This window comes from Macaca nemestrina, chromosome 3 (assembly GCF_043159975.1).
Source record: "Macaca nemestrina isolate mMacNem1 chromosome 3, mMacNem.hap1, whole genome shotgun sequence".
NCBI classification, from domain to species: domain Eukaryota; kingdom Metazoa; phylum Chordata; class Mammalia; order Primates; family Cercopithecidae; genus Macaca; species Macaca nemestrina.
This window is the reverse complement of record NC_092127.1, coordinates 141,097,358-141,124,151: the sequence shown is the minus strand read 5'-3', so window position 1 is coordinate 141,124,151 and position 26,794 is coordinate 141,097,358. Positions and strand designations below refer to the sequence as shown.

The following is a 26,794-nucleotide window of genomic DNA, read 5'->3' as shown; positions in this document are numbered from 1 at the left end:
TGAAAAGCCATTCCCTAGTTTCCTGTACCTGAAAATTCCACTGGGTTCCTCTTGATGTTGGGATAACAACCCAAATCCTTACCAGCTTTGAGGGTCTGTCAGGTGTGACCTCTGTCTCTTCCACCAGATGCATCCCTGCTCTGCCTGACCCTTCACATTTCAGAGACACAGACACCACATTCTCTCCTTCCCCAGGCCCCTGTACCTGGGGCTGGTGCCCTTCCTTCAGGGACATGTTCCTGACCATCCAAATAAACACAGTTTTCTTCATCAGCTTCTACCCATCCCTTCACTGCCAGTATCTTCACTGAGCTCTCAGTCTAGGTCAGTCTGGTTATGTGTAATTCCACCACTGAACTTTCTCCCTCTTTCTCAGAGCTCTTATCCCAGACTGCAATTAAACATTCATTCCTGGGGTTATTTATCAAATTCTCTCTCTATACCTGCTCAAACCACCAAGAGCAGAATCCACACCTCTTTTTGCTTGCCACTATATCTCCAAGGCCTCGTTCAGTGATTGGTACATAGGAGGCACAAAATAAAGATTTATTGAAAGTATGCCTGAATGCATGAATAAATGAAAAAATAAAAAGATGGAACTGAGCCCAAGCTACATATTGGCTGACAGGTCTCAAGCTTTGAATAGCTACAAAGTAGGGGCACCAAATGGTCCAGAGGACTGTGGGAGACTCAGGGCAAGCCTGTCATGTCGAGCCACAGAGAGCAGTTGGGTGCCTCAAAGCAGAGAGGAGAGCATTACCAGCAAACGAGAAGGCCATGAGCTCCTGGAGGTGGGGTGCTGCCGGGGGAGGGCGGTACATGACTTTGCCCTGGTTAATATCTTCTTGCGTGAAATACCGGATAGGAGAGTGAGGGTGGTCCCGGTGTTCGATGATACCTGGGAGGAATAGATTTGGTATGAGCATCAGCAGTAATTCTCATCGCTGACTAAATGACTAGAGCCATACAGCCTGCTCTTCTTGTTGGTGGGAGTCTTTCATCCTGCAGAAACTGACTGTTCTCAGGTTGCTCTTGGTATGCCATTCTCTGGTTATTTAAGAAAAGGGCAAATCTGAAACCCAAAAGAGTATTGACTGGGATTCATGAAATACAAACCATAGTGTGATGGTTAATACTGAGTATCAACTTGATTGAAGGATGAAAAGTATTGATCCTGGGTGTGTCTGTGAGGGTTTTGCCAAAGGAGATAAATATTTGAGTCAGTGGGCTGGGAAAGACAGACCCACCCTCAATCTGGGTGGACACCATCTAATCAGCTGCCAGCATGGCTAGAATATAAGACAGGGAGGCTGGGCGTAATGACTCACGCCCATAATCCCAGCACTTTGGGAGGCTGAGGTGAGTGGATCACCTGAGGTCAGGAGTTCAAGACCAGCCTAGCCAACATGGTGAAACCCTGTCTCTACTAAAACTACAAAAATTAGCAGGGTATGGTGGCATGCACCTGTAATCCCAGCTAACAGGGAGGCTGAGGCAGGAGAATCACTTGAACCCAGGAGATGGAGGTTGCAGTGAGCCGAGATTGCACCACTGCACTCCAGCCTGGGTGGCAAGAGTGAAACTCCATCTCAAAAATAAATATATAAGTTTAAAAAATAAAGCAGGTGTAAAAACATGAAAACACTAGACTGGCTTAGCCTCCCAGCCTACATCTTTCTCCTGTGCTGGATGCTTCTGGCCCTTGAATATCAGACTCCAAGCTCTTCAGTTTTGGGACTCAGACTGCCTCTCCTTGCTTCTCAGGTTGCAGATGGCCTATTGTGGGACCTTATGATTGTGGGAGTTAATACTTAATAAACTCCCCTTTATATATATATCTCCTATTAGTTCTGTTCCTCTAGAGAACCTTGACTAATACACATAGAAGGATACAAACTACTGCCCCTACCATAGCCTAGACCAGCTAATTTTCCAAAAGTCACATACATGGTAACATAATTAAGAGATTCTCTCAGTTGAGTTTCAATTCAAAGGTCCTTGAGAAACTGGCACAGATTGGTCTCCTGGTGAGGCTGTAAAAAGATTTTTCTCAATCTAACCTCTTTCCTTCAGAAACTCCTTAGACTCTGCAATAATCTTTGGCTACAGTAATATGGGTCTTGATTATTCTAAGAACTGAATTTGCAATTATCACTCTGCTTGTGATAAATGCTGTAGGGGCTGCAGATTTGCCTGTTGTTTCTAAATTTTTCAGGTATAGAACTAACGCTGTGATCTTTTCTCACGTCCTAGTCACTCCTTAAAAGGAGGGCACATGTGAAGCTTGATGTTGAACTAATTCACCTTCTGCAGGGTTGAGAGGGCAACAACCATTCTCCAGAAGGCAGCCCAGGCTGCTGGTTTGAAAGGGCTCCATCTCGACTCTGGCAATGTAGGGAGAACCATTAGCTATGACTTAGCAGATGACTTTTAGACTTTTAGACTTTTAATTTCTTTGGACTTTCTCAAAAGGATAATGGAATTTAATTTCTTGACTTTTCTCTCTCATTGAGAATTTCATAATGTGAGAAGCTTACATTTGGGGCAGTGGTTAGTCTTGGGAGAAAAGTCCCAGATGTGGAAGCAGAATTACCTTAACAGAAGCTGATCTTTCTGTGAGGAGCAGCCACACCTCTCTTGGACCTTGATGTCATTTGGATCTGTGTCCCCACCCAAATCTCATGTTCAATTGTAATCCTCAATGTTGGAGGCAGGGTCTGGTGGGAGGCGACTGGATCACAAGTGCAGTTTCTAATGGTTTAACACCACCCCCCGGCTGCTGTCCTGGTGATAGTGAGTGAGTGAGTGAGTGAGTGAGTGAGATTTTCTTTCTTTCTTTTTTTTTTTTTTTTGAGATGGAGTCTTGCTCTGCCGCACAGACTGGAGGTGTAGTGGTGTAAGTAGTAGCTCACTGTAAGCTCCGCCTCCTGAGTTCATGCCATTCTCCTGCCTCAGCCTTCCAAGTAGCTGGGACTACAGGTGCCCACCACCATGCCCAGCTAATTTTTTGTATTTTTTTTTTTTTTTTTAGTAGAGACAGGGTTTGACCTTGTTAGCCAGGATGGTCTCGATCTCCTGACCTCGTGATCCGCCTGCCTCAGCCTCCCAAAGGAGTGAGATTTTAAACAAAATCTAGTTGTTTAAAAGTGTGTGACATCTCCCCCACCCGCTTTCCTCCTGTTCCGGCCATGTAAGATGTACCTGCTTCCCCTTCACCTTCCGCCATGATTGTAAGTTTCCTGAGGCCTCCCCATCCATGCTTCCTGTACAGCCTGTGAAGCCATGAGCCAATTAAACCTCTTTTCTTTATAAATTATCCAGTTTCAGTTATTTCTTTATAGCAATATGAAAATGGACTAACACAGGCATAAGCTTATTAGTTAAGCCCAAAGTCAAGAGATCTAAAGGTTGGGGACTCATGATGGCAGGGCCCCAAATCTCCTCTGACTATAGTTCCACATTCCCATGTTCCCAGGTAGGAGGAGGAGCAACATATCCAATTGGGGAAGGAACTGAATATGTGTGGCTCAGCCCCCTTTGGGCTCCCTGGCAGAATTCCTTATCCTGAACTTATGCTCATTCTGGTCCATTCCCCTGTCATAACCTCACTGGGGCAGGCTCTGGTCCTACAGAGACAATGCCTATGTGTCCAGTTCTGCCAGTACACGGGAGGGGAGCTCAACCCGGTAGCATGTACATTCTCCATCCAGCATGCTATGTCAGTGCCAAAGCCATCACATTCATCTCCTTCAGACCATAGTCTTTTTCTCTCTCAATTAGTTCTAAACTAGAAGACAGGAGCAAGGAATATGAATAATTAGTATTCCTTGAAACCTCAATGAATATATCTCTGTGTATGTAAGCAGACAAAACTCCAGAGATATTAAGACTGGTCAAAAACTAGAATATAATAATATCACTCAAAAGATCATTTACTACAGATCTTACCTTGATTTGGATGCAGAGGTAGAGTGATATTGTAGACGATCTTTCCACTTGGCCTCTCAGAGTTTATAAAGGAGAGGGAATGAGGCTGAATGACAGTCAGGCCATCTTCTCGAGCCTAAACAAAGTTTAAGAAGGAAGAGGAAAACATGGTATGAAAAACCAAAGCCAGAGGCAAAAACAGACCTTATTAAGAAAAAAAAAAAATTGCTCTGGGCTTTTAAATTAGTCACACTTTGTAAAATTTTCAAGAGTTCAAAAGAAGGATCTGGTCTCCTGCCTTGCAGATTTTTCCCAAGCCTCCCCTCCTAGGTTTAGAGAGTCCTTTTCAAGTTTTTTTGTACCCTAGTCTTCTCTCCCCCAACTGCCCCCACAGTTACATCAGTGCACGTGGTGGGGATTCTGATATTATCACTTTTTTCTTAGGTGGAACACGTTTCCAAATGGGGCATCCCAGCTGGCTCTTCTACTCTCTTGCTAATCACAGCTGGCTCACTGTGTCTCTCCTCTAACTTTTTGTTTTCTTTAAGAGACAGGGTCTAGCTCTGTCACAGGCTGGAGTGCAGTGGTCATAGCTCACTGCTGCTCCTCTGACTTAATGGGCTAAGTTGAATCTGGCCAGAAGTTCTAAGGACTCAGCTTAACATACTTAAGTCTTGGCCCCAAGAAGTTCTTCAGAGCATTGCCCCCCAGGTCCCCAATTTTGCTAATGGAAACTGTGATGCCTTCTGGTAACAAAGGGCTAAAAGTGAACGCACCTCAAACATCAAAAAAGGCTCACCATTTGCATGCAGAGGTTTAAGAGGTATTTCTTTATTAAAGCACATAAAATAGCCAATATTTCCCTTTTTCTCCATTCTACTGGTTAAAAGAACTAGATACTGCCTTTTCTCTTCCAGCTTTCAGAACCCAGTGAATGAGTGAGGCAATATTAATCAGAGGACTGATGCGTATGTAACTTTACTATCCCTTTCCCTGTGCACATCCATAACCCACTAACAGTGGCAACACTTAAAAAACAAAAAGGAGAGCTTCAGACTCCCATCACTAGGCATGGTGGTGGGTTGGGGACAGCAGCAAAAACAGTGTGGAGAGAAGAGGGAAACTAGCCTGAGCAGGGGCCCCTCGTTTGGGTCAGGCATGCTGTTGTAAAACAGAATAAAAACATCCAGCTCATCATGGGCTCTTCCTAACTGACCCCTGAAGGTGGGTTAGAGTGTGACGTGCTCTTCTGCCCTTTGAAGCCCTCCTTCTTTCAGGTGGAATCTCCTCATTTAGAAAGGGATTAAGCAGGGCTCAGTAATGCTCATAGAGGAGGGAGTGGTGTCTCCCTTTAACCATGAAAAGATTGAAGGTTGCAGTTGCTTTGTAATTGTTCCCAAGGCATATTTGTCCTGGGGAGAGGCAGCATTTGCAGGTTGGAACAATCCCCCTATAGTAAAGAGTCATATTTCAGGCCCTTGCTCAGGTCTGGAATGTAATGAGCAAGGAAAATTAGAATTGCGAATAGCAGCTGGTCTCTCACCCTAATATAAAACAAGTAAGGACAACAAATTAAAACTATATGCCATATATAAGGTGTTACTATCCCATACATGTTTGTACACACCTATAAATATGTACGCATGTGGGTACAACTAACAGACAAAAAAGTATAGGTTCTGTACATTGTTTGGCACTGTTTGCTACCTTTTAATATCAAAACTATCATAATAACTGAACATTCTCAGAGTACCATGTGATATTCTGAAAATCTAGATGTCCCTAAAATAATAAAGTGATAAAAAGAGGGAATTATTGTGGACATGGGACTGTGCGAAGGGAAACATGTTCCAGCCAAGGTAACAGTCTATTTTGAAATTTATTGATACTATTTTTCTCCTAATAGAAATAGACATTACATAGAAAAAGGACTGATTCCGTGAGGAAAGCAATATTGAGTTTGAGATATATCAAAGTATAATCAATTTTAATATTGGCTACTTAGAATGTTCAATATTTATCAGTTAAACATAGTAAGAAATGAGAGATTAAACTTCATAGAAATCATTGCAAAAGACACTTTAAAAATAGTATATCTGTTAACAAAAGAAGATTACAGAATAATTCTTTTCACAATGGCCACGTTACCTCTGAATATATCGAGTCCAACTGCTTCTCCCACCCCACTGCCACCACTCTGCTGAGGGCCACAGTCTCTCCTCAGGATTACCCCAGTGGCCTCTCAATTGCTCTCTTGCCTCCCTTACACTCCCTTTCAGCACAGCAGCCAGTGTGATCCTCTCACAAGGACATGAGGCCTCTGCTCAACACCCCACAATGGCTTCCCATTTTAATCAGAAGAAAAGCCAAGTTCCTACAATGACCTATGAAATGTTGTGCGATCTGCCCCAGCCCACACACTTATCACATCTGTGAATTCACTCTCTCTGCTCCACCACACCCTTCACCAGCACATCCCAGACTCAACTTGTCATGCTTCCCACCAAAAGTCCTTGTACATTGCTGATCTTGAGGAATGGCACCTGTATATCCTCAGACACTGGGTGTTTCACCCGCCTTCCATATATAGGAAGCCACTGTGTCTCTGTGTCTCTGAGTCTCTCTTAATCTATCCCCCACTTTGTTTTTAACCATCATAACCATTTGTCAGTGCACAGCTCTGTAGTGTTGACTATATGCATACAGTTGTGTAATAGATCTCTAGAACTCTCCCATCTTGCAAAGCTGAAACTCTATATCCACTGAACAACTCCCCCTTTCTCCCTCTCTCATTGTGTCACACACTTTACACCGGTAACTACCATTCTACTTTCTACTTCTTTTGACTACATTCTTCTTTATATCTCACATAAGCAGAATCACGCAGTTTTTGTTCTTTTGTGCCTGGCTTACTTTACTTATCATAATGTCTTAAACATTCATCTATGTTGTAGCCTGTGACAGGATTTCCTTCCTTTGTAAGGTTGAATAATATTCTTCTCTCTGTATGTGTGTATGTGTGTATCACATTTTCTTTATCCATTTCTCTGCTGATAGATATTTAGATTGCTTCCACATCTTGGCTACTGTGAATAATGCTACAATGAACATTTGTGTGCAAATCTCTTCAAGATCTCCTGAACTCTTAACCATGGGCTCATGCCACTAATTGTTCTTGCTCTAGATGACTGCAATAGCCTGTTTGTTTTCTGACTGGCCCCCATCTAGGATGTTTTCTACCCTGTAGCCAGAATGATCTTCCGAAATGTATCATTAAAAATCTGATCATGGCACTTCTCTGCTACAAATCCCTCAACACCTTATTTGCCCCAACAGCATTTCAGGACAAAATGGAAACTCTATCTTATACTTAAGGTCTTCCATGATCTGACTCTCGGTTCTTACTACATTTTCACTTAACGGATTTTATGCTCCAGCCAACTGAACAACCTGTAATGCTTCAAATGTGTCATGTTCTCCCTTGTCTCCACCTTTGTTCACCTGTTGTTCCTCAAGACTGGGATACATTCCCCCCAATTTAGTCTAGATGAGTGGTTCTTCTAGTGTGGTGATCTGGGAAGCAGCAAACAGCATTACCTAGAAACTCTTTAGAAATGCAAATTCTTGACCCTACACCAGATCCACTAAATTAGAAAACACTGTGGTGGGTTCCAGCAATCTGTGTTTTATTTTTTTAATTTTTAATTTTTAAAATTTTCTATTTCCATAGGTTTTTTGGGGGAACAGATGGTATGTGGTTACATGAGTAAGTTCCTTAGTAATGAAGTGTGAGATTTTGGTGCACCCATCACCCGAGCAGTATGCACTGAACCCAATTTGTAGTCTTTTATCCCTCACCTATTATTCTAAGTGAAGTAATTCAGGAATGGAAAACCAAACATTGTATGTTCTCACTCATAAGTGGGAGCTAAGCTACGAGGATGCAAAGGCATAAGAATGATACAATGGACTTTGGAGACTCAGAGGGAAGGAGTAGGAAGTGGGTGAGTGCAATCTGTGTTTTCATCAACTCTATAGTGATTCTGATATAGGATTAAGTTTGAGAACCCTGGTCTCTAGATAATTTACACTCACCCTGCTCTGTTCCCCACCAAAGGATGCTTCTGTGACCCTCTTTCATGGTCTGCTGGATTTGGTGCCCTCCCATTTGCTGCCATATCATTGCTCTGCCATGGCATTTATCATTGTATTATCCCTGCTTATTTATTTGCTTGTGTCCTCTTTTAGACTCAAAGTTCCTTGAGAATAAAGACTGTGTTTTATGGTCATTGACCCTCCAATGTCTTCCACAGCTCTTAACCTACATTAGGAGCTCAAAAGTGTTTATGAATGAGAGACTGAATGAATGGAGAAGTAGATTACTACATTTAATCACATATACAAGTATACTAAATATGCCATATAGTTATTTACCATATGCATTCACAATATATTTACCAAATATCTGCAAAACTTGTGTTATTAGATGAGACTAAATGACTAAATTGAGAATGAATTTTTATTACAGATCACAAGAATGTCCTATCGTAATGGCCCTAATTAGTGTCAAAAATATATAAACTATATATTTTAAGTAACATATGAGTAGGCTAATCACAGTTTACAATAAACTAACCTAAGTTTTAACTGGACAGACCTAATTTGCACGTATGCAACCTAAGCCCTTAAAGGCTAAGTGACTTGAAAATTCTTTTCAGGGGTTCACAGTGACAGTGCAGGCACTGTCTTCCTGGTTCCCGGCCCACTGTTTCCTCCAAACTCAAAATAACTCTGCATTAGCATTTGGCAAGACCTGTGTGTGCACATTTTTCTTAATAGTTTAGAGAAAATTCTGATCCAAGTTCCTCCAGTCAGAATGATGAATTATAGACTTTATAGTGCTGCTGAATTATGATTTCTTTAAATTACGGTTTACGGTGGAAATGCCAATACCAGCTATTCATTAAAAACTTTCTATTTTCCCCTTTATGTCTCTGTCATGTCCCAGACCCATAATTTCTAATATTCTCTTTGTTGTGGCTCAAGGCTGATACACTGCTTTGGAGCGTAATTGTGTGGGTGCTAACTAAAATGTGGACCCATGATGATTAATTTACAAGGTCTTACATGTTTGCGGCTCTGTCTGGAAGAGGGGTTTGGCATTATAGCACTCACCCTCTCCCCTCCCCAGAGAGACGGTTACGGGGGAGTTGCTAATTGTCTCAACTAAGCTTCATGCACCAATTTAGTTGACACCTTTCTTCACATTTTCCCATGGCCCACACTCCTTCCCACCAGCATACGAGGATTTCTGTGGTAGCTTGATGACCTCTTTATCCTCATCACACCTCCTTGCCGCCTTCCTAATTTCTCCAGTCTTGTTGAACTGTTTGCAGTTTTGCAACAGTTCTATTCTCTGTCACCTCTGGGGCTTTGCATGTGCTCTTTTCACTTGTGGCAATGCCCTTTGTCATCACCTCTCCATTCCTCCCAATGTGCCCCCAAATTTTCACTTGGATAATTGCTATTTATCTTTCTGGATTCAGCACTGACAGCACCTTCTTGAGGAAACTTTTACAGTGGAAAGTTTCTCATAGGGCTTCTAGAAGATGGAATAATAGTTTCTCCACTACATGGTGCTATAACTAGGGAACCAATGATACCCAAATATTGATTTCATGGACATAAGCCCGAAATTTTCTCCAAGTTTTTAAGGAGGATCCCTGGAATGTCTGGACTACTGTAGAAGGGACATCAGCGATGGATGGGAGGTCAATATGGATTCCGCATAACCTTCCTTTCATTCTGGGAATTTTAAGTTCCTTTTTCAAGTCAATGAGAAATGTGATCACTAGGCTTTCTGGCCCCTGAGTGTGTGATCTGGGCCAGGCACTTACTGCATACAAAACCAGGACACTCTATCAAATCCCATCAGCGTGCTGTGTGCCTCCTCCAAGTGGAAACCACAAGCCTCCCACCCAACTCACAGTCATATGGAGAGATGCTTCCAGAGACAGTTTAGGTGCTTCAGGTGTCTGTGGTAAGATCGCGATGTTGAACATGCGGCTCTCCAGGTGGGTCTGGGCATCAGAGGCACTGGACACCTGAAAAGAAGGTCATTCTGGTGAGCCTCTCATCTTCTATTGGGCAGAGCATGTCCACACGTGGGTTTTTCCCTCTTTTAAGCCAGCTGTCTTTGAATTCTATACGCTCCTGCATTACAACTCTCATTCCGCCCTTCATATTTTAATATTGATCTTTTACTGATTCATATTTTAATATTGATCTTTTACTGATTTCATTTTAAGCAAAGCTGAAAATGCAGGAAAGTGTAAATAAGAAATTAAAAAGAATCTAGAATTTCACTACCTAGAAATAATGAATATTAATATGTTGATATTTAACATTTTATATGTACACATATCAATTGCATATTATAATTTTTTACTTACAATAATATGATAGTTTGCTATATCATTAAACACGCCAGAAAACATAGTTTTTGAGGACTATATAATATCTTATTATGAGTATGTAATAAGATTTGTATTCCATTTCTTTCATTTTTAACCAGCACAGGTAAATGATAGGTAAGTGACAAATCTCAGCCTCATCATTGCAGGGCAAGATTAGTAACATTCACAATTAGTGTAATGGTCACAAAATCAACTTTTTCCTGCTTCAAAAACCTGAAGAATGTTGCTTTTCCTATGCAGCTTCTCCCTCCTCATCAGTTACTGGACTGCCCTCTTAAACCTTCCTTCTCTCCATTGTTTGCTAAGCCCTGTGTGACATGTGGAGTTGCATTAATTTCATATGGCAGGGGGCTGAGTTCTACCAATTCTGAGAAAAAGAGGCAGGGACAGTAGCCCTTTCTCTATGTCTTTAAAAGTTACTCCAATAGAAAGCCTGTCTTCTCTGTCTTTATCTTGATCACATCAGATGCCTGGGATCGAGTCTCAAAATACATGTTTTTAAGGAGATACAGCATCTCTGTAAATGATCTTACCACCAATAACTATAATTCACTCATCATCTATTACTATTACGGGTTCAGCATTGCATTAGCTACTTTTCAAGGTTCTCTTACTTAGTATCCACGGAGTAGATATTATTATCCCCTTTTTACAGGTGAGGAAACTAAAGGTCAGAAAATTTAAGCAATGTGTCAAAGTCACAAAGCCAACAAGTGGCAGTATTTAACCAGATCAGTCAGGTTTACAATCATTCCACTGACCAAGTCACTCACTTTGGTAGCTTTAGGAAATTAGAAAAGGGATAGCGGGGTGGTGGTGGAATATATTCTATCTTTTGAAGAAAAAGAACCAAACATTGAATAGGTAGTGAAATGTGGTCATATTACTGAGCAAATGAATCAATCTAGAAAAGACACTGATGGGAAATGTGTTGGTCTTTTTCAAACCGCATTTCCTAAGGCTGTGTCAAAGTGACCTGAATATACCCAAACCAGGGCTCCTTCCCACACCAAAAAATGACTCTGAATGTGCACGCTTTCTTTGCACTATGCCATGCTCTATTTTCTAATCCCATTCACATTACATATGTCCTAAATCTTGGATGCAGAGTAACAGATGGGATCCATTGATGGCTCATGACAGCACATCAACATTAAAATGGCATTAAATCCATGCAACTTGGCTGGACGTGGTGGTTCACGCCTGTAATCCCAGCACTTTGGGAGGCCGAGGCAGGCGGATCACTTGATGTCAGGGGTTCAAGACCAGCCTGGCCAACATGGTGAAACCCCGTCTCTATTAAAAAATACAAAAAATTAGCTAGGCATGGTGGCAGGCACCTGTAATCCCAGCTACTCGGGAGGTTGAGGTAGGAGAATCACTTGAACCTGGGAGGTAGAGGTTGCAGTGAGCCAAGATCACACCACTGCACTCCAGCTTGGGCAACTGAGTGAAACTCTGTCTCAAAAAAAAAAAAAAAATCCATGCAACTCATTATACTGCATTTTCTGCTTTAAAGAAAAAAAAAAAGGAAAAAGAAAAAGAATTATTAGGATAGGATATGTTTAAAGTTTGAAATCCTTCAGGGACACTAAAATGATGAATGGGAAAACTTGCTAACCACTTATGTTAGCACTTAGCTGTCGTGTCTATCTCACTTCACATCAAAATAGGAGGTATGCCTATAAAACAATGAGACTTTTACAATAAACACGCCAAAACTTTTACATCAGGAGAACATAATCCCAGAGAGTTGTTTCATATTTCCAACAAAGATGCTGTCAGTGTTCAAAATGCATACTTTGGAATGTCTTCAGACAAAGTTTACAAATCATACAGGAACTCTGAGCCCATTACTTCATAATTATTCCCCACTTTCACCCAAAATAATTACCACTCTTTTTCTCACCAGACCTTAGTCTGACTTTTGACTATTTAGCTATATTTTTTAATCCACTTCCAAAAGATGATACACTGCCACTATGGAGGATATTCTAAAGAATATCCCACACATTTTGAAGGCAATTTCACATAGGAGTTGTAAACACATTTTGAGCAAAATGTGTGAAGGCTCTGTAAAGGAAATCACTTTGTAAGTAATAAAGTTCATTCAACTGGATGACTTCATCCAGGGAGTTTTTTTTTTTTTAATCACTATTTTTTGTTATTTTATTTTTTATTTTTAAAACTTTATTTGCTTTATTTACTCAGTAACCAAATTACAAAAGTCATCAAATATTACTTTGAGCAGCTACTTAGATTCTGCTTCCAGGCAAGTGCTCCATATTGATAACATTCTCCTTTCTGACCCTACGAAGGCAAAGGCAGATCTGAGGATTCTAGTTTGCAGAGGTGACTTCTTTTGATTGAGGTCTTTGCCTTCATTCTGACCCATTCTCTGATGACTGCTACAGTCTCTAGGTGCTAAAAATGAAAAGTCAACTTGGGCAAAGGGCACCCAATGTTTGCTCACTCATTGGACATTCAGTGTGCTCAGGATAATCTCATTTTAATAGTTTCCAAATTGATCTCAACCTGCTCTCTGGAAGAGCACATCTTTTACACAATATAAATTAGGCGATGAAGATGTACATGCCAGACATCAGAAGCAGAATGGACGATCATTTTAACAAGGTGAGCTGGGTGAGTTGAGCGCCAGCTGGATTCCTAGACAAAGAAAAAGACTCAGACTTTGAGAGGCCCTGACACCGCTTTGGCTGTTCCCCATAAACATAGATATTTTCTCTGACACTTTACCAAATTCTTCTCGGTATCCATGCTTAAACACTCTTTCTCATTCATAATTCCTTATTCCTTTGTATTTCTGTATGATTCTTTATTTCCAAATCATGCTCGTCAGAGGTCTTCCTAATTTTATTGATCTTCAGAGAATCAGGTTTTGTATTTGTTTGTCATTTCTAGCATTTTATAATTAACCAATTCCTCTGCTTATCTCTACTAATCCCTTCCTTTTGCGTTCCTTAGGTTTCCCTTGCAGTTCTCTGGCTTCTCGAGTTAAATATTTTGTCCACATATTTTAATGCTTTCTTGCTCAATAATAAGCGCTTAAGTGCATCAATTTTCTTCTGAGTACCATTTTGTCCATATGATTTAAGTTTTGATAGGTTATTTCCTCCTCATCCATATTTCTTAAGTGTTTGCTGTTCTGATTTTCTTTAAGGAATTTCCTAGTAATTATTGAAGAGACCATTTAAAATATTCCAAGTGGCCTGAATATTTGTTTATCATTTTATTATTAATTTATAATTTATAATTATATTTATAATAGCCAGAGAACATATGCATATAATTTTTCTTTTTCTTTTTCTTTCTTTTTTTTTTTTTTGCCGTGGGGGAGGGTCTCGCTCTGTCATCCAGGCTAGAGTGCAGTGGCATGGTCATGGCTCAGTGCAGCCTCCACCTCCCAGGCTCAAGTGATCCTTCTGCTTAGCTGCCACCATGCCCATCTAATTTTTGTATTTTTTGTCAAGACAGGGTTTCACCATGTTGCCAAAGCTGGTCTCAAACTCCTGGACTGACACAATCTGCCTGCCTTGGCCTCCCGAGGTGTTGAGATCACAAGCGTGAGCCACCATGCCCAGCCTATGCAGTATAATTCTTGTTCTTTAATCTACTGAAGGTCTCCTTACAGTCTGGTACTTGACTGATTTTTACAAATGGTAATAACAAACCCTTATATAACGCTAACTATGTGATAGGCAGTATTCTAAGTACTCTATATGTATTAACTCATTAAATCCTCACAATAATCCTATTTGACAGACAAGGAAAATGAAGCACAGAAGTTTTGCTCAAGTAATTTGCCCAAAGTTGTGTAGCTAGTAAGTTGCTGACCTGACACCTAAACCTGTTGAGTTTGGCTATAGGCCCATGATTATCACAAGACAGTAAGTGTTCCAAGAACATTCAAAACTAGAAGGTAAGATTTTTTTTTCTCCATATAGTATTTTTTTATCTTTTAAAGACTTTTTTTTTTGAACACTTTGGCCATTATCTAACCTAAACATCTTGGTTGTGGATAACTCTGCTTGTAAAGATACACATATATCTGAACTGACAAATTAAAAAAACTAATGTTATGAATTATATTTTGTAGGGAATTCCACTGATATGGTTTTGCTGGGTCCCCATCCAATTCTCATCTTGAATCATAGCTCCCATAATTCTCACATGTTGTGGGAGGGGCCCGGTGGGAGATAACTGAATCATGGTGGCAGTTTCCCCTATACTGTTCTCCTGGCAGTGAGTCTCACAAGATCTGATGATTTTATAAGGAGTTTCCCTTTTCACTTGGCTCTCATTCTCTCTCACCTTCTGCCACGTAAGACATGCCTTTTGCTTTCCACTGTGATTGTGAGGCCTCTCCAGCCACACAGAACTGTGAGTCTGCTAAACTTCTTTTTCTTTGTAAATTACCCAGTCTCGGATATGTCTTTATCAGCAGCATGAAAATGGACTAACACATCCCCCAAACGTGATTTCCTGTCAACTGCAGAAAATTACTCAAGGTAATTATAAATAAGAGTGATTGGATTATTGGATTCATCAGACTTCAGAGAAGTCAGGAAGCAGAGGGTACCTGGAAGCGGAAGGAGTCGCTCTGGGCTGGGGCTCCTGAGTGCCTGTACCATACGATGCCTTCATTGATGTCCTGCTGGGTGAAGGTGCTGGTGGGGGTAGCCGTCCTCCCATCAGGCAGGTGCTGCCCTTCATCTGCAGGGCTGTCTGCAGGCATATTCACCAGAAGGACCACCTCCCCTACGAAGGCACAGGCCACACAGTTAGTGAGGGTCCCTAGGAAAAGTCAGAGCCCTTACCTCCTTTCCTACAACTCATTTTTTTTTTTTTTAACTTAAAAGAAATGATGTACTTCTTTATTTTTATCTAAGGTGAAGGAGAAGTTGTTAACACATAATTCAATAGATAGTATTGAATCCACCTTTAGACATAGAATTCTCAGGCTTCCTGCTAAAAGAACTAAAAGTCATTCAAGGACAATTCATGTTGGAAGTTACTGACTTATCATCTATTAAAAATTACATAAGGAGACCCAGATAGCAGCAAATACTATAGACAAATATTCAAATACTGGGCATTGAATGGATTCATTTCTATGCACAACTTTCTATGTAACAGAAAATGGTTTCCAGCCAGGAAGTTTTTGGTGAAAACATAATGGGAAGTTAGAAACAATTCGGCGGAAAATTTTCATGAGAGAATTCTGTCCAATGATAGTAATACAGGTTCAATATCTCTTATCTGAAATTCTTAGGACCAGAGTGTTTCAGATTTCAGATTTTTTATAAGATATCTCATATACATAATGAGATATCTTAGATTCAGGGCCCAGGTCTAAACATGAAACTCACTGATGTTTTATATACAGCTTACACACATAGCCTGAAGGTAATTTTATATAATATTTAAAAATAAATTTTGTGCACGAAATAAGTTTTGGCTGTAACCTTTCACATGAGGTCAGGGGTAGAATTTTCCACTTGTGGCATCATGTCAGTGCTTTCAAGGTTATGGATTTTGGAGCATTTCAGATTTCAGATTTTTGGATTAGGGATGCTTAACTTGTAATAGCTAACAGTGGAAGACACATGGCAGACACCCCACTATATTCTATGTGGTGATTCAAACCCAACCCCATTGCTTTTAGCTGAGTGAGCTTCCTTAAGCTGCGTAAGCTTTCATTACTCATTCAGAAAAAGAAAATAATAGTATATACTTTACAGGTGCTTAAAAATAATGTTGGTCATCTTTCTTCACATAGTTTGGCTGCGTACCTACCCAAATCTCAACTTGAACTGTATCTCCCAGAATTCCCACATGTTGTGGGAGGGACCCAGGGGGAGGTAATTGAATCACAGGGGCCGGTCTTTCCCATGCTATTCTCCTGATAGTATATAAGTCTCACAACATCTAATGGGTTTATCAGGGGCTTCCACTTTTGCCTCTTCCTCATTTTCTCTTGCTGCCACCACGTAAGAAGTGCCTCACTCCTCCTGCCATGATTCTGAGGCCTCCCCAGCCATGTGGAACTGTGAGTCCAATTAAACCTCTTTTTCTTCCCAGTCTCAGGCATGTCTTTATCAGCAGTGTGAAAACGGACTAATAAACTTCTCATTAATTCTATTTAATTATTCTGAATGATGCCATTATCGTCTTCATTTTACACATGAAGGTCTTTAGGTTCACAGTTTAATAACTGTTAGAAGTTACACAAATGTTAAGTTGATGAGCTGGGATTTGAATCTGATCATGAAGCTGGTCATGAAGCTCTGTTACCAATCACCATTATTTTGTGAATATGTATCAGTATTTACACTGCTAAATAACTTATCATGTTTTCTCCTCATTAATTCTTTAAACTTTATTAGAACTGAGGCAAGGAAATCTATATCTAAACACCACCATCACCAGCAATCTGTTTGTACTGCTTGTTCTTCACCTAAAGCACCTTCACTTTCACCTTCTATCTTCTTAAAGTGAGACTGAAAATACAGAGGTGTTATAGAAACAATTAAAATTTCACAGGGAGACTATGCCTTCAATTGAAGACCAAACAGAAGAATGGATGAAGCTAGATTCTCATGAAAATGCATCTAACAATAAATCTGAAAGAAGCCACTCTAACACTCTGATAGTGGGAGGGAGAGGGTGAGGAAGAGGGAGAGAGAAAGAAAGACAGATAGATAGAGTGTCAATTTTTAAAATATTCTATAGGAGAATACTCAAATCTTAATACACTAGACACTAGACATAATGGGCAACTGATGGCACATTTTGATTACCCTACAGAAATTTGTTTTCTTACTCAATGCAGACACTCATTCTAATATTTATATGCACTAAATTCAAATTTAGAACAAGCATAATATCCCGGATGGTAATGAAATACCAAAATAAGAGAGAAACATGACTATGCTACTCTTTATATAATCATATGCAGAATCAACTCACTGTAGTTTTCTTTCTTGTATTATAACTTATTTGTACTCAAGTAAAAAAAAAAATTCCATTACCTTTCTCTCTCTGGTTCAACTTCCATTCCTAAGATGCTGTTAATAAATATAGATTTCTAGGATGCAGACTGCTTATGGTGTGAGTACAGTTGCAAAATATTGTGAAAGAAAATTTCCGCAATGAAAATGTGGAGAGTAGAAAATATTCAAATGCTGATTTCCTAGTTATTCTGCTTTACGATAAAAAAGCAAAGCAAATTTTCCTAATAAGCCCTAATGAAACAAACCTAAATGTTTATGTAAAAAAAATCACTTTCATGTCATACAGATTAACAGGAATCATAAGGTATTTGCTAATCCCATTAATTTTAACTCAATAAATAGTCATTGAGTACCCACTAAGTACTACTGACTGTGATAGGCCCCTCAGGAATGGAGGGATTCAAAGCTAGGCAAGATGCAGCTCCTACCCCAAAGATTATCCCCATAAGCAACTGGGAGTCACTGTGAGTTTTCCAGTAGGTGAATGACATGAGTCGATTTAGAACACACAACATGTGGTCAGAATATAGAAAGCCTATAAGAGTTGACAGTCCTGTTAAAGGGGCTGGACTTTATTCTATAAAAGTGGTAACAACAGTAGATAACATTTATATAGATGATTTAACCAATTACAAGACTACTGCCAAATCCAGAGGAGAGATGAGAACCTGAACTAAGACAACAGAGGTTAGACTGGAAAGAAACACAGATGCAAGAGTTACTGAGGAAGTGGGAGCAATGGAACTTGACAAATGTTCCTGCAAAGGATGACAGAGGAAGGCATCAACAAGAATTACCTATTGGGCTGGGTGACTGGATGCCACTACTGGCCATCAATCATACAGAAGGTGGAGGGGGTTGAAGGGAAGACGAAGGGTTCAGTACTAGACATGCTGAATACAGGTGCCTTTGTGACAAGTCCATGAGTGGACAAGGAGAAATATCAGCCTATTGTGGGATTCTCTGCAGAGGGGTGAGAGCTAACCATTTTTTTTTTTTCGGTAGTACCTCACCTATGCTTTAATCATAATATGACTACAAAGAGACAATATTTTAAACATATGAAAATCCAAGTTTAAAAAACAGAAAATGATCTCTATTGGAGATTTCCTTTATACTGAAGTCTATATTTTAACCAATAATTTTGAAGGGAAGATTTAGTAGGTATTAAGAATTGGAATATCATTTGAATCTCCATGAATCATTTTGAGATTGAGATCATTCATATTAATGCATCTTACATTATGATACATAATTTGGAATTGCCAATGTGTTAGGTTAAATCACGTTCTCCTTCAAATGATTCTCAAGTTACTTCATTAAAATCATCTCATTACATCAACTTTCAAATCTAAGTAAGCAGCTATGGATACAAGTATTAATCAAGTTGTCTAAATTTATACAGATACTCCCTGAGTTTCAGTAGTTTGACTTACAAGTTTTTGAAGTTACAATGGGGCAAAACCATTGTTTTTCACTTTCAGTACAGTAGTTAATAAGTTACATGAGATATTAAACACTTAATTATAAAACATGCTTTATGTTAGATGATTTACCCAACTCTAGGCTAATGTAAATATTCTGGTCACATTTAAGGCAGGCTAGGCTAAGCTATGATGTTCAGTAGGTTAGATGTATTAAATGTATTTTCAATTAACGATATTTTCAACTTACGATGAGTTTAACAGGGTGTAAGTTGAGGAACATCTGTATCTGAAAATGGTGGTGAGTCTGCAAGTGGTTGAACTCAGGTCCTTCATGCACATACTATACAAACAATTTACATTTGGCTCTGTTTCAAGGCGTCAGCTCTTCACAAAAAGCCCAAAGTCCAGCTTGAACTTTCTTAAGTGATGAGGAAGTACAAGGTAAAGTCTCCACAAATTTACATAATTGGGACTGATAGATGTAAGCAGAGTTGTGTTAAGTGGACTTCTAGTTCCCACCACCAATTTCACTCTTGAATGGTTTCTAGGTAACGTGATTTGATTATTACTAATAGGGGGCTCTGGATACATGGAAAGATCATGTTCATAGGAAGAAGTTAATTAAAAGAGTTACAGCAGGAAAGCATCACAATAAAGCCTACGTGATATTTATCAAACTAAAATGGCAAACTTTTATCTGCTTAAAAACCATTTAATTCAGCATTGTTTTGTTTAAGACTTAATGGAATATTGTGTTGTTTCTAGGGAATTTGGGGGCTTAATTTTTTGTCTTTTACTGATAAAGATAAAGGTAGAGAATTTAATATGTCAAAAGAGTCATAGATTTTTAGAGATGAAAAGGACTTTAAAAATACCTGGCTTACAATCAGTAGTTGAAAGTACGATGAGAACAGGAAACTTACTAATTACAAATGGAAAAATAGCGACTTTAGAATGGAAAAATCTGATAGACACCACTTTAACCAAGTGATCAAAGTTAACATCACCTGTCATAAGACATAGTGAGATTATGTACCTCCTGATGGTGCACTGAGAAAGGGGGAAAAGCACAACCTTAACCTGATCATGAGAAATCATCCTCAGACTAACACAAATTCAGTGATAGTCTACAAATATCTAACCAGCACTCTTCAAGAGTCAGTGTCATAAAAGACAAAGACGGAGGAAGTGTGTGTCGCAGATTGGAGGAGACCAAGGAGACATGGCAAATGAGTGTAATTTGAGATCCTGGATTGGGTAAAGGGCATTGGTGGGAAAACTGGCAAAATTTGAATAAGGCCTGTGAATTGATTAATAGTATCGTATTAGTGTTAATTTCCTGGTTTCAATAATTGTTCTATAGCTACAAGACATTAACATTAGAGGAAGATAAGTAAAGGTTATTCAGGAGCTTTTGCACCATTTTTGCAACTTTTTAGTGTAAGTGTTTTTTTTTAATTTTTTAATGATTTAGCCTAACTTCTCAAAGAAACCTACGGTACAAGACCTTATACCTGCCTTTTCCAAGGTTACATTGCTATAATAAATGACATCTCAGCTAGACTGATTGTTTCATAACACCCATTCTCGATTAGATGGCTTTTCAATGTCTTTGTGGACATCAGAATTACTTTTAAATTAAATAAAAGTTAACTTTTTTCCTCCCTACAGAAAATATATAATTTAAAAAATCTGACAGCCCAGAGGAAAAACAGATTATTCTTCCTCTGCTATTTAATATGCCAAGTGAGTTTTTACTTTTAATGGCAATAATTTTCATTTTCACATGATCAATGTAGTTATTTTAAAAAAACTACCTGTTCATTTATTTTTGTATCATGTTGCTGTTTCCACACAGTTTCAATTCCTTCTTTTATGTCTTTAAATCATTTCAAATCTGCTTATTTCATAGTTTTTATAAGACTGTTACTTTATTTGAAATTCTTGGGGTTTTAATCTTCTTGCTCGTTTTGGTTGTGGTACTACAGATTGTTACCTCTCATATTCCATAATTTTAAATTCTGAGCTTCAGTGGTTTCTTCTGAGAATCCTGTGTAGCTTAGCAGAGAGTGGGCCTTCTGTAGTAGTTTCTACTAGTTTCAATAAAGAACCCAAGACGTATCATCGGCCTGAGATTAATTTTCATAAAATACCTCAGCTTCAGGTTTCATAGACAAGACACGTGGTCTAATTTAATCTGAGATTTACCGGAAAAATAGGCCTAAAGTTCTGAATTTTCACCAGGCTTTTTTTTCTGCTCTGACTCCAAGAAAGAGGCAGATTTCTCTGCCATCTCTCTGTGCTGATGAGCTTCTTGTTTCTACTCTGTCCTTTTAATTGAAGGCATGTGCTTCCTGAGTCCTGGCTTTATGCAGCATCTTGATTCCAACGTTCTGTCTCTGCATGTACGTTAAGTCCCAAGCCCCTGGGTTATTGAGACATGCCCAACCCCTTTTGGAGAAGCTATGCTATTAGCTCTTGCAATAACTGGCCTTCAGCGCCTTCTTCGTTGCTGGCACCTGGAGATTTCTCTCTATCCTTGGGAAGTCAGCTACGAACACCTTATAATTCCTGTTAAATTTTAACCAGCACTTCTTTTTTTGTTGTTTTTTTGAGACAGAGTCTCGCTCATTCACCTAGGCTGGAGTGCAGTAACGCAATCTCGGCTCAATGCAAGCTCTGCCTCCCAGGTTCACACCATTCTTCTGCCTCAGCCTCCTGAGTGGCTGGGACTACAGGCACCTGCCACTATGCCCGGATAATTTTTTGTATTTTTGGTAGATACGGGGTTTCACCGTGTTAGCCAGGATGGTCTGAGGATGGTCTTGATCTCCTGACCTCATGATCCGCCCGCTTTGGCCTCCCAAAGTGCTGGGATTACAGGCATGAGCCACTGCGCCCAGTCAATTTTATCCACCATTTCCAGATGATGATAATGGTAAATTTCTCAGGTTTTCATATTTGACTATCTTGCTGGAAGAAGTAACACTGGAGAACACTGAAAAATGTTTTCATGTAATTTTTTTAAAGTCTCATCAGGAAGAACTCTAGTGATATTCTAGAAGGCATATAAGGCAGAGTTTAAGAGCCTGACCTTTGAAATTAAACTGACACATATTAGCTAAGTGACTTGCAGCAAGCTACTTTACCCAGTATTTTCATCTGCAAAATGAAGTTGTTTTAAAACTTAAATTGTAGGTGTTATGTATAAAGTGTTTATAAAATTTAGTACACTACCTAGTAAACGTGTTGTGTGATAGCTATCATGATTATTCTGTTTTTAAAGGGCATTTGTAAGGTATTAGAAAGCTTGGTTCATTGGAATTGCAATCTTGCCTCATGTCACTGTACAGCAGCAAATCTTACACTGCCGAATGCAACAATAAAACCATGCCAAAGGAAAAAGTAGTTACCAAATTGGGGGTAGTCTTGTGTAATCTTGTAGACGATTTCTTCAGCACTGGCACCAGGAGCCTCAGCCTGTAAGATTCTGTTGGTGATCTGCAGCATGCCCCCTTCTGGGACCCACACCATCGAATTAGCCACAAGCTGAAGACCTCTATCATTCTGAAATAAAAATAAAATGCAGAATTAGGTCCAAGCAAAATAAGAATATATCAATCCTTAAACACATAAGTTATTCAGCTCTGTTGTTGTTAAAGATCATCGAGTAAGAGAGAGAGAGATTCACAACTTCAGAGTCACTCTATAGACTTCATATTATGTGTAGACATACGCATATTTATCTATATATTTACATGTGTATATATCCTGCTTTTTCTTTTAGTTTATCATAAACAAACAACTTATTTAGAAAGACTAAGTCTCTCCATTTCTTTCTTTCATCTGTCCATCTACCTGTCTTTCTATCTTATCCACCCACCCATATTTAAGAATTATTCGGCCAGGTGCAGTGGCTCACGCCTGTAATCCCAGCACTTTGGGAGACCGAGGAGGGTGGATCACGAGGTCAGGAGATCAAGACCATCCTGGCTAACATGGTGAAACTCCGTCTCTACTAAAAATACAAAACATTAGCTGGATGTGGTGGCGGGCACCTGTAGTCCCAGCTACTTGGGAGGCTGAGGCAGGGGAATGGCGTGAACCCAGGAAGTGGAGGTTGCAGTGAGCCGAGACCACGCCACTGCACTCCAGCCTGGGCAACAGAGGGAGACTGTCTCAAAAAAAAAAAAGAATTATTCATTAAGCACCTATTATATGCCGACTCCATTGCTAGAGGCCTGATATACACAACACGTCTGAAGCAAAACCTCAGTGTCAGAACTTACAGTCTAGTGGGAGACACAGACACATAAATAATTAAGATGCTTCATGATTAATGCTCTATAAGAAGCTTGAGCAGGGAGCTGTGGGAGAATAGAGGAAAGAAGCCTCAGGAAGATTTTCCTAAGAAAAATAATTTCATTTTGAATAACAAAAACATTGGATTTCTAAGTAGAGACATGGTGAAACATATTCCAGACAGCGGACCCAGCTTAAGCGAAACCAAAGATGTGAGACAATGCACTGTATATTTCATAAAATGCCCAAGTGTCTGGTGCCAGCAGGGCTCAGGGAGCCAGGTGGGGGAGTGCATAAAAAGTGACACTGTCTTATGGAAGGTTAGTAGAAGATAGAAGCTACACTAAAAGTCTCAATTCATCTCATAGGCACTGGAAAGTCAACACGAGTCTCCAGGGAAGAAAATGGGACGATCAGATCTAGGTTTTAGAAAGACAGCCTCCAATGGCAGGAGATGGAAGTGACTAGCACTGAGATAAATCCAGAGTGGAAGATACCATTTAATGACTCAGGGGAGAGAAAATGAGGGCCTATGAGAGGGTAATTGCAGTGGTAAATCCAATGGTAAATTCATTGTAGACAGAAATAGATTCTAGAAGCACCACAGAAGCAGAACTGACAGGACCTGATGGCCGATTGAAAGTGAAGCAACAACAGTTAGGAGTAGCTGGCTGGAAGGAATCACCTATTCAGCACTCCTGAGAAGGCAATCATTTTAATTACTAAAGCTAATATCATTAACAGTGCTGCCATTTCTGCTTTGCAAGGCACACACCCTCTTCCAAAGCCTCATAATTGCCATTTTCCACAGAATGAGACTAGGGAGGCTGCCAGTGTTCAGTTTTCAATTTGTTTGCACACTTCAAAAATTAACAAGTCTGATATTTTAACACAGGGAATTTTAGAAGGGATGGTTTTCTATATTATTATTACTTTCAGATATGCCAGTAAATGGAACAGAGCAAACACCACTCCCAGGAGAAGAATACTCTCAAGAGAAAACAACATCTATTCTTTTGCTCACTTGGCCCTTGAGCATTTCACCTCTCAGGAGTCAGTGATGGCTACTGTCATCATATATACACCAGGAAGGTGAGTCAAACATTGCCCATGAGAACAGCAGCAAAGGCACTTTCTATCCTGATTGGTGCTCGGGGCAAAATCCCAGAGAATATTCTCCTTTCTCAATTGACATAGCATATTATTTATAAAACATCAAAAACATATAAAAAACTTTGTATATAATCACCGGAATTCTGAGGGAAAAGGCTGTATTAACTCCAGCAGTCTTATATACCATGATATACTTGGGCCCAGGTTTTTTTTGAGATGGAGTTTTGTTCTTGTTGCCCAGTGCAATTACAATTGAATGATCTTGGCTCACCACAACCTCCGCCTCCCAGGTTCAAGCGATTCCCCTGCCTCAGCCACCTGAGTAGCTGGGCTTATAGGTGCCCACTACCATGCCTGGCTAATTTTTATATTTTTAATAGAGACGGGGTTTCACCATGTTGGCCAGACTGGTCTTGAACTCCTGACCTCTTGATCTGCCTGCCTCAGCCTCCCAAAGTGTTGGGATTACAGGCGTGAGCCACTGTGCCCAGCCCAGGTTTCTTAATTGTTAGAAATCTTTCTAATAGCAGCAGTCTACTGAACTATGATTTTGGTTATGCAGATCAGTCACATGCCAACAGCCACATTATTAGACTGAGTAGGCAATGTGGTTTTTTCAGATTCTAAGCAAATAAGCAGTGTGACATGAATGCACGTTCCCAGGTGGCTTGCCCACTATATCTCCATCTTGGCTATACTTATCAACACAATTCTCTATAATTCCTGTGTGAGTGTAACTTTTTAGACAATACACCTTGTGACTCAGTGTGCAGAGACAAGCAGCACCTGGAAGCTCATTAAGATGTTCAGAATCTCAGGTCCCACCACAGACTTTCCGAATCAGAATCTGTACTTTGAAAAGATCCCCAGAAGCTGTGTAGAAATACTAAGGCATGAAAAGCATGGTCCAAGGTAGAGATCACAATGGTTCTAGAGTGGTTCTCCTGAAGGTTCACAGCTGAGCCTTTAGAATATTTATGTCTATCACAGGGTAATACATATGCCTCCATTTCTGAATGATTTTTTTTTGCAGTATATAAGGAGAAACAGATAACACTAAGAAAAGGAAGTGTAATTCTTAGAAATCAGCAAGATGGCAGAATAAGAGATTCCAGCTCTAAAACCTGCACAGAACACTAATTTTCACAACCATCTGCAGATGACAATACCTTCATAGGAGCCTGAGGTCTAGCTGAAAGTTTCTAGTATCCCAATGGAGTAAAAGAAAAAAAATCAACAATAGATACATTGAAGAGGGTAAGAAACACAGTTTCATTTTACCCCAATACTCTCCTCCAAGTAGGCACAACTCAAGGCCAAGAGAGACCACTTCAGTCCACAATTTCTCCTACAGAGGAAAGTAAGATTGAAGTGAGTGCTCAGCTTCCCCAGCCTTGTGGGATGTTGCCTAACAGATCCACTTCTGTCTCACCCCATCCAGAACATTGAGGGGATTCATATGTTTCCTCAGCTGTCTAGGGACAGTAAGGAACAGGGAAGAGAAGCAGAGGCTTACAGTAACCACTATATAGATCTCGACAAACAGTTGCAGATTATGCTAACTGGCTAATGGGCTCCACCAAGAGCCATGCTCACAAACCCTGTAAGATACCCACCTGCAGATACACAAACTAGCTAACAAGTACCCCACTAATCCATGTACCCCCTCCCATAGCCAGCACCCCACAGCCCCCTGAAGAGAGTACACTCAGGATCTTCAGATGGTGCACATGAGCCCATGCAGACAGCAAACACATACATCAACAGTTACCTGACTCTGCTGAATTGGGTAGAAGGCATGCAACCTTGATTACTTCAGGGAACTGACATGAGGAAAATAAATAAAGGCTCTCGGCACCCTGCTTGATGGTTCAGGATCAAGAGAAGGCACAGAATCATAAGACTTCCCCTGAAGGGGGAAGAAGAGGAGTGAAACAGGCACATCCAGAGAAAAAGTTTGAGAAAGCCTTCAAATATTTAGTTTGGTTGGCTAGTAAAGGTCTTTCTCTCCTGAAGCCAGAGAGTAAAGACTGGAGTAGGTAACCACCTTTTCAAATGCAAACACAGCGATGCAAGCCTTCAAGAAACATAAAAAGGAAACTAAGAAATCATGATACCACCGAAGGAACAAAATAAAGCTCCACTGGCTGACCCCAAAGAAATGAAGATTTATGAACTACCTGACAAATAATTCAAAATAATCATCTTAAAGAAGCACAGTGGACATCTTAAAGAAGCACAACAATCTTAAAGAAAAGTAGATGACTAAACAAAGTCAAGAAAGCAACACATAAACAAAATTAAAGGTTTAACAAAAGATAGAAATCATAAAAAGAACAAATCAAATTCCAGAGCTGAAGAATACAATGATTGAACTGAAAAATTTAATAGAACACTTCAACAGCAAACTCCATCAAAAAGAAGAATGAATCCACGAACGCAAAAACAGATCATTTGAAACTATCCAGTCAGAAAAATAATAACAACAAAAATAAAAAAGAATGAACAAAGCTTA

General features: G+C 39.8%; 1 protein-coding gene across 8 annotated transcripts in view; it reads right to left on the bottom strand.

Moving 5' to 3' along the window:
- LOC105477237 (Fraser extracellular matrix complex subunit 1) overlaps nt 1-26,794 on the bottom strand; it is a 488,217-nt gene that overhangs the window by 125,932 nt on the left and 335,491 nt on the right. For all 8 annotated transcript variants that reach the window (XM_071093546.1, XM_071093541.1, XM_071093547.1 and 5 more), the window contains 5 exons: nt 22,278-22,431; nt 15,004-15,182; nt 9,915-10,031; nt 3,949-4,063; nt 761-898 (listed from right to left, as the gene is read on the bottom strand). In XM_071093546.1, coding sequence (XP_070949647.1) covers nt 761-898; nt 3,949-4,063; nt 9,915-10,031; nt 15,004-15,182; nt 22,278-22,431 — 703 coding nt within the window. The remainder of the gene's footprint in view (nt 1-760; nt 899-3,948; nt 4,064-9,914; nt 10,032-15,003; nt 15,183-22,277; nt 22,432-26,794) is intronic.